A 12,497-nucleotide genomic window follows, 5' to 3' on the forward strand; every position below is an offset into this window, starting at 1 on the left:
GGTTTGCTTTAGGATAACTTCTAATGACTTTCTGCACTCCGTTCAGATTCTTTGGATCAAATCCTGTATTTTTGGCCATACTTTGGTGTGTGTTCTCCCTCAGGCTTTTCATATAAAAGTATACAGATTTTAAAAAACTTTTTGACAGCTTTTTGGATATTTCCCAGACAATGAAATATGACAGCTACTAATTTGTGCTATCTTGATACTCTTGGTTTAGCGAGTGTGTGAACTATTGAACCAAATTTTGCAACATTTAATTTGTTACTAGAAAAAATAGATTGATCCTAAGAGAGTGTGTTCTGTGAAATGATGTTTTTAATGATACTTGACAATATTTGTGTTTTGACGCTCAGAATATCTTACTTTGCAGTCCCAGAAATCTTGGATAGAAAATACTTTTACCAAGCGAGAATGTGTGTATATTATACCAAGTTCCAAGGACCCTCACAGGTAAATTATAAAGTGGCGCAGGATTTCTTTATATAGACAAAGCAGAAATAACCTGTTAATTCTGGGAAGACTTGAATTTCAGCTTCTCAGAATCTGTTTACAGTTGAATGGGAAATAGCCATTAATTGTTTTAGTTTGCAAAACATGTTACTTTGAGTTCACTGCATTTCTTGAAGCCATAGAGCCCTGAGAAGGTTTTGCTATGATCTGATTGAAACACATGGACAGTTTGCAAACGCCAACTGGATAATTAGGAAGTTGATGTTGAGAACATTTTCCAGACAAGAGTTCAGTGCTTTACTGAGCCCATATGTGAATTAATTCACAAATAAGATTCCTAAATAAAGATGATAGGAATTGCTTTTTTAAAAAAGAATAACAGTAATTTGTAAATCCAGTTCATTTATTATTGGGAAAACCTTGTCCTTTGTGGTTTTGAGAAGCACAGTTGTAGGTAGCCTTTTGATCCTTTTCTCATTTTCACCCTGGAGAATAAACTCTTCAGCACACATTATTTTCTTAAAATGTGTGTTCCTAAGATTTGAAGCACGCCTCTAAAAATGTGAAGAGTTAATGTGGTAAATACTTACCTCATACAGGGGCATTCGTCCATGTGATTGGTTGCTGCTCCCTATGGAATGTATAATTTGTGGCAAACCTGGGTTTAACTCTTCACAGTGGCCTCTTTCAGACATCATGAAAAGCCTGCTTGCCTGTGAAAAACATGGATGCAGCTTGTTCTTAAGCTCATGTACACCTTTCCGCAGTTGCCTCATGTATGGAACACAACTGAATTTTTCCAAGTTTGGGAAGCCTTCACTCCAAATCCATCTTGCTTTAATGTCCAAATTCAGGTGTCTGGGTAACTGGAGCTTTGGTTCTTCCCCACAAAAAAACCCTGGGATTCTGAATAAAGGTTTAATCCCAGTTTCTGGGGAAGAAAAGAACTCCAGTTTTACTTCTCTTTGTATTTTACAGCAAACTGGAGTTTGAATGGTTCTGAAGACAGGCATTGACTTCAGTAGGAAATACTCTGTTTAGGACTGCACTGATAGAGACAGTGTTACTTATTACCTGTCAGTGTCAGCAGCCATGTTACTTCTGGAACACCTTTACAAAATTACACCAATAAACAATCAGTGCTTTTCACTTTATAGCCATGTCCCAAAACTATACATGTAAAAACTGAGCTATAAATAATTTTGTGGTGTAAACTATAAGGAGTGGAGACATGAATGCTTAAGGACAATCTTCTTCATATTAAGGAATAGATTCTTGGGTATGAGGATGAGAAGGGCAGAGTGCTAAAGATCCTGTTCCTGTATTCTTTAACAGATGCCTCCCAGGATGTCAGATTTGTCAGCAACTTGTCAGGTAAGTAGAACTCTCTTCAATTTGCCCCTTGAATTTAGTCTCTAAAACATACAGCTTTGATTTAATATTAGTAAAATGTCAGAAAATTGGCTATGGTATTTGAAAATAACTGGAAACAAAAGGCAAGGGAAAATTAAAACAGGTTTAAACAAAGGTGCTTATAGCCAGAAATAGACTTCGGAAACTAGAACTAATATTTTAGTCATTTACTGATGTTTATCATCGTCTGGGTCTTTGAAATATTTTGATCACCCACTCTGTAGTTTTTATTCTCATATTCTGGTTTTTATTATCTTTCTCTTGCATGATTATTATGAATGTTATGATCTAATTGTTTTTAACCAGAAGAAAAATTTGAGCAGCCTCTCAGAGAATGGGCTTCAGGGCAGCATGGCACTTACCTTAGAGGAGGAAGTTTGCTGCTTGTGGATCAGGCCCTATGGCTAGATGCCAGAAAGGCCTTGATGTCTCGTAATGCCTTTTATAAACTGTGTTTGATATGTTACCTGTGCCCTTTCCTAGGTATAGTTACCCAACTGGAGAAATGTAGTAAGATCTTAAGTCTTTCCCTGTTCTGGTTACGTGAAGGCTTTGACTGTTGTAATGCTCTCTGTATAGGGATGCCTTTGAGGAGCTGTTGGGAAATAATACATGGTCCAAGATACCATGGCAAAGAGGTTGATAGGGAAATGCCTCGAAGACAGTGTTTTGCAAGTTTTGCTTTCACTCCTAGTTTATCTCCAGGCCTAATTCAAATTGCTGGACTTGATTTTTAAAGCCCTACAATATCTGGGCCTAGTATGTCTGAAGGGCCACTTCCATCAGTATGAATTTGCCTGTTCGCTTCTTCAGAGGTCTTCTCTAGATGCCCCCACAAATAGAAGTGAGACAGGTGGTGACCAGGGACAGGGCCTTTTCAGTGGTGGTCCTGTATCTATGGAACACCCATCGCTGAGAGGTCCTCCTGGCATCTTCATTGCCTACTTTCGGGTTCCAGGTGAAAACCTTTCCGTTTCATCCTTCTTTTGGTTGAATTTTATTTTTTGGCTCTGTATTTTGGCTGTGATTATTCTGCTATTTGTGTATTTTTTCATTTGAGATTTTTATTTGCTGTGTTTAAAATTCTGTGCTGCTCATTAATTTTATTGTGTACTGTTTTGACGTGAGCCACTTGGAGCAACTAAAATTGACAAAGCAGCATGGAAATATTTTAAAATAGATAACATTAATTCCCTGGCTTGTGATGATTCTCTGCAGGTGCTGCTGTGGCCGCTTGGTCCGGCAACATGCTTGCTTCACAGCGAGTCTTGCCATGAAATATTCAGATGTGAAACTGGGTGAAAGTTTTAATCAGGAGATAGAAGAGTGGTCAGTGGAAAAACATACAGAACAGGGTCCAACAGATGCTTATGGCATCATTAACTTCCAAGGAGGCTCTCATTCTTACCGAGCTAAGGTACGTTTCAAATGTCCCAACACCCCACTCCTGTTTGTCATCTAACCCCAGGCTTCATAAGTGCTTTTGGGATAATGTGCAAGTGAAGCACCCGGTCACAGAGGCAACAGCGTATAGAGAAATCAAGTTCTCATGTGACTGACTTGTGCTTTAAGGAAAAGTGGTGGCTTCTCAAGATTGAAGACATATTCATTATTGAAACCCATTTTCTGTGCAAATTATCTGCAGTTTTTGACATGGATTGAGTTGTTTACTATTCGTGTTCTGTCTTTTGAAGTGAGTATAATGCTGATAAGCAAGAAGAATAAATCCACCTCTTTCACAGCATAATTAACAGCACTTCAGATTTTTGTCATCTCTCTTCTATCAGCTGGAATTCTCTTCTTCAAAAAGATTCTCTTCTACAAATCAGTCAGTGTTTTGGTTTTATAGCAAACACTTTGGCTTTGCTTTTCATATTTTGTTACAGGAAAGGTGGCAAGGGTGCACAGGGACTGTGGCCAGTTTCAGGTGCCGTGCCCAAACTGTCTCTTGCCTGTTAAATGTGCTCCACCCTCACCTATTCCCATCTTTACTTCCCGGTTTGCAGAAGCCATAATTTGTCTCTGAACCATTCTGTATGCCACTATGCTCCAGTGAGCTTAATAAATTTTCTTTTAATTAATGCACTTTGGATTTTCAGTGTTTTTGTATGATATTGACTAGACAGAATAATGTGATGGAGCGGATAAATGATTAAAATCCAAGTTTTTAAAAACATTATTACTGTGGAAATACTGTGGATATATTCAAAATTTTGTAGGGGTTCTGAAATTCCCTTAGAATTCATGAATTTGGGAAGAACACATGTATATCCTTACACATCATCCTTGTGCTTCATTAAGGTGTGAGCTATATTTTCATTATTATGTATGTTAAAGTGGTTAACTCTTCCCAATTCTTCCATTGTTAGTATGTGCGGTTGTCCTATGATACAAAACCTGAAGCCATCCTCCAGCTTATGCTTAAAGAATGGCAGATGGAACTGCCCAAGCTTGTTATTTCCGTTCATGGAGGAATGCAGAAATTTGAGCTTCACCCACGCATCAAACAGTTGCTTGGTAAAGGCCTTATTAAAGCAGCAGTGACAACAGGAGCCTGGATTATAACTGGAGGAGTGAATACAGGTAATGTTTTCACTCCATATTATACCTTCCAGATATCATAGGTGCATATAAATTGGATCAGTCTCCATTCTATATGATATGTTTTCCCCACAGTGATATCTATTAAGTTGTAGTGTGCAGGGCCTGGGAGGCAACAGCCTTGGAATTTCCATTGGTCATAAATTGGATATTGGGGCTCGGTGTAACAGTATGTGGCAACCATGCCAAGATCTGGGCTTTGCATGTATGCGACTAAAGTTGCAACAGTGTTCACTGTATCTTCCCACTATCAAATTCGATCCTCGTTTGCCATGGGTTTCTTAACAGTCTGTCTGTCTTCGGATCTGTATGCTTGTTGTCCTGTTTCAGTCCAGTTTGGGGGGGGAGTATGTGTGTGTGTGAGGGTGTATGTGTGTGGAGCTGCTTTGCTGGGAGTCGCGCTTGTTTGTAACTGCGTCTGTGCGGGGCCTCCACCTTGAGTACCAGACACTGCTAGATAATGTAACCCTATGCCTGCAGGTGCTGGAGGAGGGCTAACGGTACATTGGCGGGCTGGATGTATTGGTGTGATTGGACTGGTCATAAGACGGGGTTGTTTGAATTATGTATAATATGGCAACTGGCGCCAAGGGAGTCTGACACAGATCGTCTATGCTTGAGACCTCTCTGTCTCTCAATAAACAAATCACTGCCAAGAGAGTGTTGCTGGGAGTGAGTTTCTTCAAGACCTGACACCCACAGGAGTTAATATCAATAACCGACCTCAGAACACAGTATAACACACAAGTTTGTGTCCCAGTTGAAAACCATAGGAGCCGAGGAGGTGCAGTTCACTAAAGAATTTCAGTCAACCAACCTCGTGAGGTTTTCAAAGCAAGAGACGTTCAGAAGTGGTTTGTCATTGCTTGCCTTTGTGTTGCAACCCTGTGCTTCCGTGGTGGTCTCCTATCCAAGTACTAACCAGGGCTGACCCTGCTTAACTTCCGAGATTTGACTGAGCTATCCAGGTCAGGGCAGAATATAAATAGGTAGAAATTCTGGATCTACCTGTGGAAGATTCTGTTCATATTCTTTTGAATGCTTTGCAAATAGGAAAGCTCCAATCTCAACCTCAGTGTTTACGTATTTGTGACTTTAATACACAAAGTCAGTGTGTACAGTAATATTTCAAAATCAGCTAAAATTTGTTGTTATTATTGTCATTGTTGTCGGTTTACAGTTTTAGATGTGGCTCAACATTATCAATAGATACCTTTTAATTGAGCATGGGTGTTGCTGCAGCCGCTAAAAATAGCCTACAATATTTGGCACAATATTCTGGTGTTTTTCTTGCAAAGAACATAATTTTGTGTAATGCCTTAATTGATATGCGTCATGACCGCATAAGCTTCCAGTCAAAATTTTTAGAAGGGGTTTGTTTTTTAAAAAAGTCTGAAAGAACAGTGTGTGATTAGGTAAGGAAATTAAGGTCAAAAGGGGTCATGTTGGCAGGATTTCTCCCCCCCCCCCCCCAAGTATTTTAAAGAAGGAAAATAACTGCTTATCGTACTCAGCCATGGTAAAAGTAATGAAGGTAAATTACAAGGAACATGTTCACAAGAAACTTATGACTGGCAAGGGAAATTTGGCCAGAACTGGAACAAACTGTCAGAAGGGAGATTCTCTGACCTTTCAAGGAAGTTTTCACAGAAAGCCTGGTCAGAAATCTTTTGAAGATGGTTTGATAGACAATCGTGGCTTTAAGATGGTGGTTTGGTCTAAATGATCTGTTTGTGCTGGTAGAACATAATCTTAGTGACATTCCTTTTTCCTGGACAGGAGTTGCAAAACATGTTGGTGATGCCCTCAAGGAACATGCTTCTCGATCATCTCGAAAGATTTGCACTATTGGAATAGCTTCATGGGGAGTGATTGAAAACAGAAATGACCTCGTTGGGAGAGATGTAAGCTGGTCCATATGTTGTGCTCTTAATCGATTATGATGAATTCTTTATAACTACATTAATAGTGCTATCCTAAGCAGGTCTAAATGGAATACTCTCTGATTTGTTTAATGGCGCTTACTTTCACAGAACTGTTCTTGCACTGTAAGGCTTTGATGTCAATATAAGTCTAGTTGTGTAGTGTACTGGGCTTGATGTTGTTGTAATGGGGGTACTTTCCACAGTAAGAGACCTCATGCATCTTGTGCCAAGGGCCTATCCGGGCAGGCTGTGGGCATACCAGAATCAAAACAATCTACGTTGCCTTTACTGAGGTATTGTAGAAATAGTATTCCATTGGGGGGGGGGGGAATCACTTTTTAGTAGTGCAGCTTCTTTTCTGAAGGAACAAAGCAGAGAACCGTAGCTGGCTGATAAAATGGGCAGTAAACAGACACATGGCCTTTTAAAGCCCAATAAATCTTCAAAGGGATTATGATTTATTTCCACCTTACACTCCTGACGATTAGATTTTTACAGGGATTTGTTTGTTTGTGTTTTGACATTTAGGTGGTTGCTCCATATCAAACCCTGCTAAATCCTTTAAGTAAATTAAATGTCCTAAATAATCTTCATTCCCATTTCATACTGGTGGATGATGGAACAGTTGGAAAATATGGGGCAGAAGTTAAACTTCGACGAGAACTGGAAAAAACTATCAATTTGCAAAGGATCCATGCAAGTATGTGGGTGTGAAGCCTGGCTGTGGCATGGCCTTCTTTTGTTGTTGTTGTTGTTGTTGAAATGTGAAAAACATGTGGCTGAGAAATAGGTGATGAGTGGTGAAGCGTGTGTCACTTCAGGCTGGGGGGGTGGGGTGGAGGTTAAATGTTTGACTTCTACCTGTAGAGTATTCTTTGTACTTAGAAAAATAGCAACCTGGAGAAGGGGTCTAGCTAGTCTTGCTCCTGATATGCTATTTTTCTTTGTGTTGAATTTGTTTTGAGGGGGAACACACACATAGGCAATAATTCTTCATTTATTGCAGGAAGTAGAAAAGTCCACAAAAAACTTTAGTTCTAATGAATGTAGAAACTTATCTTAACTCCTCTCACTGACCTCTCTGAGGTGGATTCTTATTGTGCTATGTAATGCCTGATGTCCCCTTTCTGCTTGGGGAGAATGGTGGCAGTAGAAGTAATTGTGAATTTGTACCTATATGTGAGCAGATGGGAGGATCTGTCTTCTTTCAGAGCTTTTTTTTCATTAGTGTTTAAGGCATCATTTTATACTATATTGTTAACAGGTGATAATGTATGTTTGCACATTTACTGCTTACTGTTCTTAAAAACAAAGGATCTGTTTTGATGAAGAAGGTGGCAAGGAGAAGGTGTGCAGTTCTGACGTCTTCTGTATTTATTGTACCTATGGGCTACATTTTACTGTGCCATGTCATGACACGTTTACAGTTTCTGTGTTCCGTTCGTGTGTCTGCTGACTTAGTTGGCTGCATTTTAATTATGTCTTCATCAGGCATAAACCGCACTTCAGGCCTCGTGTATGATTAGCTGTATTTAAAATGTTGCTCAGCGTTTTAACTTGTTTGTGCAACTGGAGGGGTTATGTTGAGCTTGATCTTATGTTGTGAATATTAGCTTTCTGATTTCTGTTGACTGGGTAGTGAGGAGGTTAAAACAGTGAAGATCAGTATCTGTAGTTTGTGTAAAATGTGCTCACCTTGACCTAAAGACTGTCACACATTTCATATCAGTTGTTTATCAAAAGCTATTCCACATTCACTTCTTTTTCATGGGAACTGATGAGTTTCTCATCTACCTGTGTCTGTGTCAGTTTATTATTTGTCCTGGTTCCAGGATGCCTTCTGGGGGCCTCTGATGGGGACATTGTACTTTAAAATTAGTCATTCAGCAGTTAGCATGCACACAACTCTGTTTGCTGTGGTTCCACAAGAATCCTCAAAAGCCACAGAATCTGGTATCAGCCATAGAATTTAGTTTCCTAAGTATCTGAGTTTTCATAGAGAAAGAAAGAAAACAGGCACGCTTCTAGCTGGTATAGTTGCAGGATCCAGTGAAATATGATTATACCTGTGCTTTCCCCACTTGCTCCGTCCCCCTGAAGCCCCTTTTGCTCCTGGAAAACGTCACTCTGGAGACACCCTGGAATGATGTGGGCTGTAGTGCGGGAGGGAGGGGGCAGGTGCCACGCCTTGTGCACGTACAAGGAGCTCTCGGGATCCCATCCGCCATCTGTGGGCAGCAATAAGAATCCCAGTGGTCCGATGGTGGCTCTTCAGTGACCAGCATGGTCCTTCCTCAGTGACAAGCAGCAATGGAACAATCTGTGCAAAATGGTAGAAACTGCAGAATAAATGATTACGAGAAACCATAAGCAGTTTCTTGATTTGGATGCACTTTAGGCTGTAGTTCTGCTTTTTATCATCCTAGAATTTAGCTTAGCTCGAATGTAAAATTTTAATTTTATATTTTAACTGCAGTTATAAGTAGCCTTGATAGTAACTCTGGTTCATGGAATGCACTGAGCACAAGTAATTGATATGTAAGCTGGCTTTTAAATAAACAGTGGGATTTGTATGTTTTAAGATAAAAGAACTGTGTATCCATAATATATGTGCATCATTTGCTTTTACCTGTCTGGTTTAGGAATTGGCCAGGGTGTCCCTGTGGTGGCACTCATATTTGAAGGTGGTCCCAATGTTATCCTCACTGTTCTGGAATACCTGCAGGAAAGTCCTCCTGTGCCGGTGGTGGTTTGTGAGGGCACTGGCAGAGCTGCTGACATCCTGGCTTATGTCCATAAGCAAACAGAAGAAGGAGGGTAAGCCTGTTGAGACATCCTGTCTTGTGAATTCTTCACGCTGTAAAGTGAAGAGCACTTCCTTGAGAGGTGTTTTTGGATGAGAATCCCATCCTCTGTAGGACAGGGCTTTGTTTTCAAGCTGCTTTTAGAAAAAAAAGATGAAGAAAAAAGATACCCTACATTTCTGTGAATAAAGCCGTGCTTTCTGGTTTTCTCAGATGTATTCCTGATGGGGCAGAACCTGAAATAATTTCAACCATCAAAAAGACATTTAATTTTGGCCAGAGTGAGGCAGTTCACTTGTTCCAGACGCTGCTGGAATGTATGAAGAAAAAAGAACTTGTAAGTCATAGTCTGCTTTGTCATCTTGCAGCAAGCACTTTTTGAGTATTACACAGTTCCGTAGAAAATGAGGAGGAATCTCACCAGCTATATGGATAAAAAGGAACAGCTGCAACCTGGCTTTTTTTGCTTTGACTTATTTCTGGGTCCACAGCAAATCTCGTGTTGCCAGTTTGTCTGCAGGTCAAATGTACTGCTTTTTAAAAATGCTTACCTTTTCTCTTTTTGTAATTGATTTTCATTTTGGTTCTCTGTCAACTGCAGAAATTTGGTTTTTGCACGTCTTACTTTGAATTGTGTCCAGCATCTAAAAGATCTGCTCAACTTGATTTATGAAGCCAAGCATGCCTTGGACTGGTCTTTCTTGAGTAGCAGCCCCCATGTTGAATGGCAGCCCCCTCCCCTTCTTTTTGTCAAACCACAGAGTAGTTTTTCAAAACTGATGTATGATACAGCATGTTGATTTTTGGGCAGGTGGGGAGTGAAGATCTCACTAGTTGGATACAAGCCCTTGGCCTGGCCTAAGGAAGCTCTTTAGATCTCGGGGTGTCTTCCTTACCAATATTAATAAAACCTGCTTTTTCTGATCAGCTGTGGAATAACTGTCTAGCTGTGTGTCTTATTGAAGTTATAGAACTAGTATTTGGTTTTCCCATTTTGTAATCCAAGTACAGAAGAAAAAGACTTCAGTTACTATTTGGAAACAGTTGAGCATGTTTTATTTCTGTTTATCTGTGGGGTGTAAGTGCTTAACTGTGTAAGTGAGTGAAGGGTTTATTGCTTTAAACTGAGTACATAACCTGCCCATCATTTGCGATCATCATCCTCACTGGAGGCCTTCCTCCGTCTGCTTCCAGTAATTGAAGTAAGGTGGGTTGGTATGAAAAAGCCGTGCCTTCTCAGTTGCAACCCCTGAGCCGGTCTTGGCTGGGAGGGTGGGGGAGAAATTCGATAGACAACTAAATAAAAGTGGAATGCTGTCTTCTTGGCTGCCTACCTGGGGCTGAGTTTCTTGGCACCAGGCAAAGATGTATTTGCTTGGACTGCTTATAAATTTCTCACCCTGTCCCACAGTTCTATTTTTATTTTACATACTTTTGTATATATTTTTGCAGTTTGGTTTTTGTGAGTTCTTATTAATGCTCTCTAGTCTTAATATTTAATATTTGCCATACTGTATGTGCATACTGTGATTTATGTTTAATGCCACTCTGCTGTTTCCCTTCTAAATCCTGCTGTTTTCTTTTATATGCTGTTTTTGTTAGGTATAAGTTTCTGCTGCTGCTGCTATTTTTAGTTCATGTGTGAGTTAATATTTTAGATTGTATTTTATTGTTTATTTTTTGTGAGCCAAACTAGAGCTTTTCATGGTTAAAGGCAGAATAGAAGTATCCCAAAGAAAATGAAACGGGTTGTTTCTACTTCTTAGATTCCAATTTATTCACCTTTTTAAAAAGTTATTTTGGTGGAGACATAATAGTATATTATGTTGAGGAGCTGTTAAGATATCCAAAAATGCTAATGTGAAACATGTTTCAATGCAGATTACTGTATTTCATATTGGGTCTGATGAGCATCAAGATATCGATGTTGCAATCCTCACAGCACTTCTAAAAGGTCAGTTAAAAAAACAACTACTCTAAAAGCATATAAATCATTAGGGCTGCCCTGAATGTGGTACCATGAATGTGTTTGCAGCAGCAATGGAACTGCCAGGGGAGGCATGTTGCCGTGGGGTGGGGTGGGGTGGGGTAGGGTGGTGGTGGGGCAGGATGACTTCCTTACTTTTTTTTTCAGCTGCTTCATTTCCCATCCAGTGTTAGCTGCTGATTTTCTTCTTTGTTTTAATGGCAACTGTTTGTTGCTGAGAACACTCATCCCAGCGGTTTTTGCTCTCATGTGATGAGCGCAATACATGCCATGTTGCTAGTGTCAGAAAGCTGTGAGGCCAATAGCAAACACTTTGGCTCCCTTTCTCTGTGCTGTCTGAAATGCTGCTGAAAAGGTGGGAACTTTTGGATGTGACGGATGCTTTTTCAGAAAATGTGCACGCATACATGCACCCTTTAGCTCAACAATATTGCCAAAATCTGTTTAAATTAGGGAGAAAATATATATTGTGCTTTTTAAGTTTTAATATTTTCAAACTCCAATATATTTCTGCAGTGTTTAATCATAGTGTACATTTCAAGATGGATGTGTAACGTGTTGGTTCCATTGCTAAAGTAAAATAATAAAATCATAATTAAAAGATAAAAATTATAGGATGGGGGAGCCTTGTCTTGGCAGTAGGATTTGCAAAAAGAATCTAGGGGTCTTAGTTGACCATACAGTGAACATGTTAGTGGTGTGATGCTAAAAAGGCAAATGTGATTTTGGGCTGTATCAACAGAAGTATAGTGTCCAGATCACGTCAAGTGCTGGTATCGCTTTACTCTGCTCTAATTAGACTTCACCTAGAGTATTGTGTTCAGTTTTGGGCACCACAATTTAAGAAGGATATAGACAAGCTGGAACATGTCCAGAGGAGGGCAACGAAGATGGTGAGGGGTCTGGAGACCAAGTCCTATGAGGAAAGGTTGAAGGAGTTGTATATGTTTAGCCTAGAGAGGAGATGACTGAGAGGTGATATGATCACCATCTTCAAGTACTTGAAGCCAGTTTGGTGTAGTGGTTAAGTGCGCGGACTCTTATCTGGGAGAACCGGGTTTGATTCCCCACTCCTCCACTTGCACCTGCTGGATGACCTTGGGCAAGCCATAGTTCTGGCACAGCTGTTCTTGAAAAAGAGCAATTTCTGTCAGAGCTCTCTCAGCCCCACCTACCTCACAAGGTGTCTGTTGTGGGGAGGAGAAGGGAAAGGAGTTTGTAAGCCGCTCTGAGACACCTTTGGGTAGTGAAGGGCGGGGTATAAATCCAATCTCTTCTTCTTCTACTACTTGAAGGGCTGTCATATAGAGGATG

The 12,497-nt window shown here is 40.1% G+C and overlaps 1 protein-coding gene across 1 annotated transcript in view; it reads left to right on the top strand.

Moving 5' to 3' along the window:
* The window catches only part of TRPM7 (transient receptor potential cation channel, subfamily M, member 7), a 70,347-nt gene that overhangs the window by 11,377 nt on the left and 46,473 nt on the right, over window positions 1-12,497 (top strand). The window contains exons 2-10 of the mRNA XM_015427919.1: window positions 357-453; window positions 1,789-1,827; window positions 3,085-3,283; window positions 4,236-4,449; window positions 6,247-6,371; window positions 6,921-7,092; window positions 9,035-9,209; window positions 9,410-9,533; window positions 11,078-11,150. Coding sequence (XP_015283405.1) covers window positions 357-453; window positions 1,789-1,827; window positions 3,085-3,283; window positions 4,236-4,449; window positions 6,247-6,371; window positions 6,921-7,092; window positions 9,035-9,209; window positions 9,410-9,533; window positions 11,078-11,150 — 1,218 coding nt within the window. The remainder of the gene's footprint in view (window positions 1-356; window positions 454-1,788; window positions 1,828-3,084; window positions 3,284-4,235; window positions 4,450-6,246; window positions 6,372-6,920; window positions 7,093-9,034; window positions 9,210-9,409; window positions 9,534-11,077; window positions 11,151-12,497) is intronic.

The sequence above is a fragment of the Gekko japonicus genome, unplaced genomic scaffold (assembly GCF_001447785.1).
Source record: "Gekko japonicus isolate JY-2015 unplaced genomic scaffold, Gekko_japonicus_V1.1 scaffold772, whole genome shotgun sequence".
Classification (NCBI taxonomy): domain Eukaryota; kingdom Metazoa; phylum Chordata; class Lepidosauria; order Squamata; family Gekkonidae; genus Gekko; species Gekko japonicus.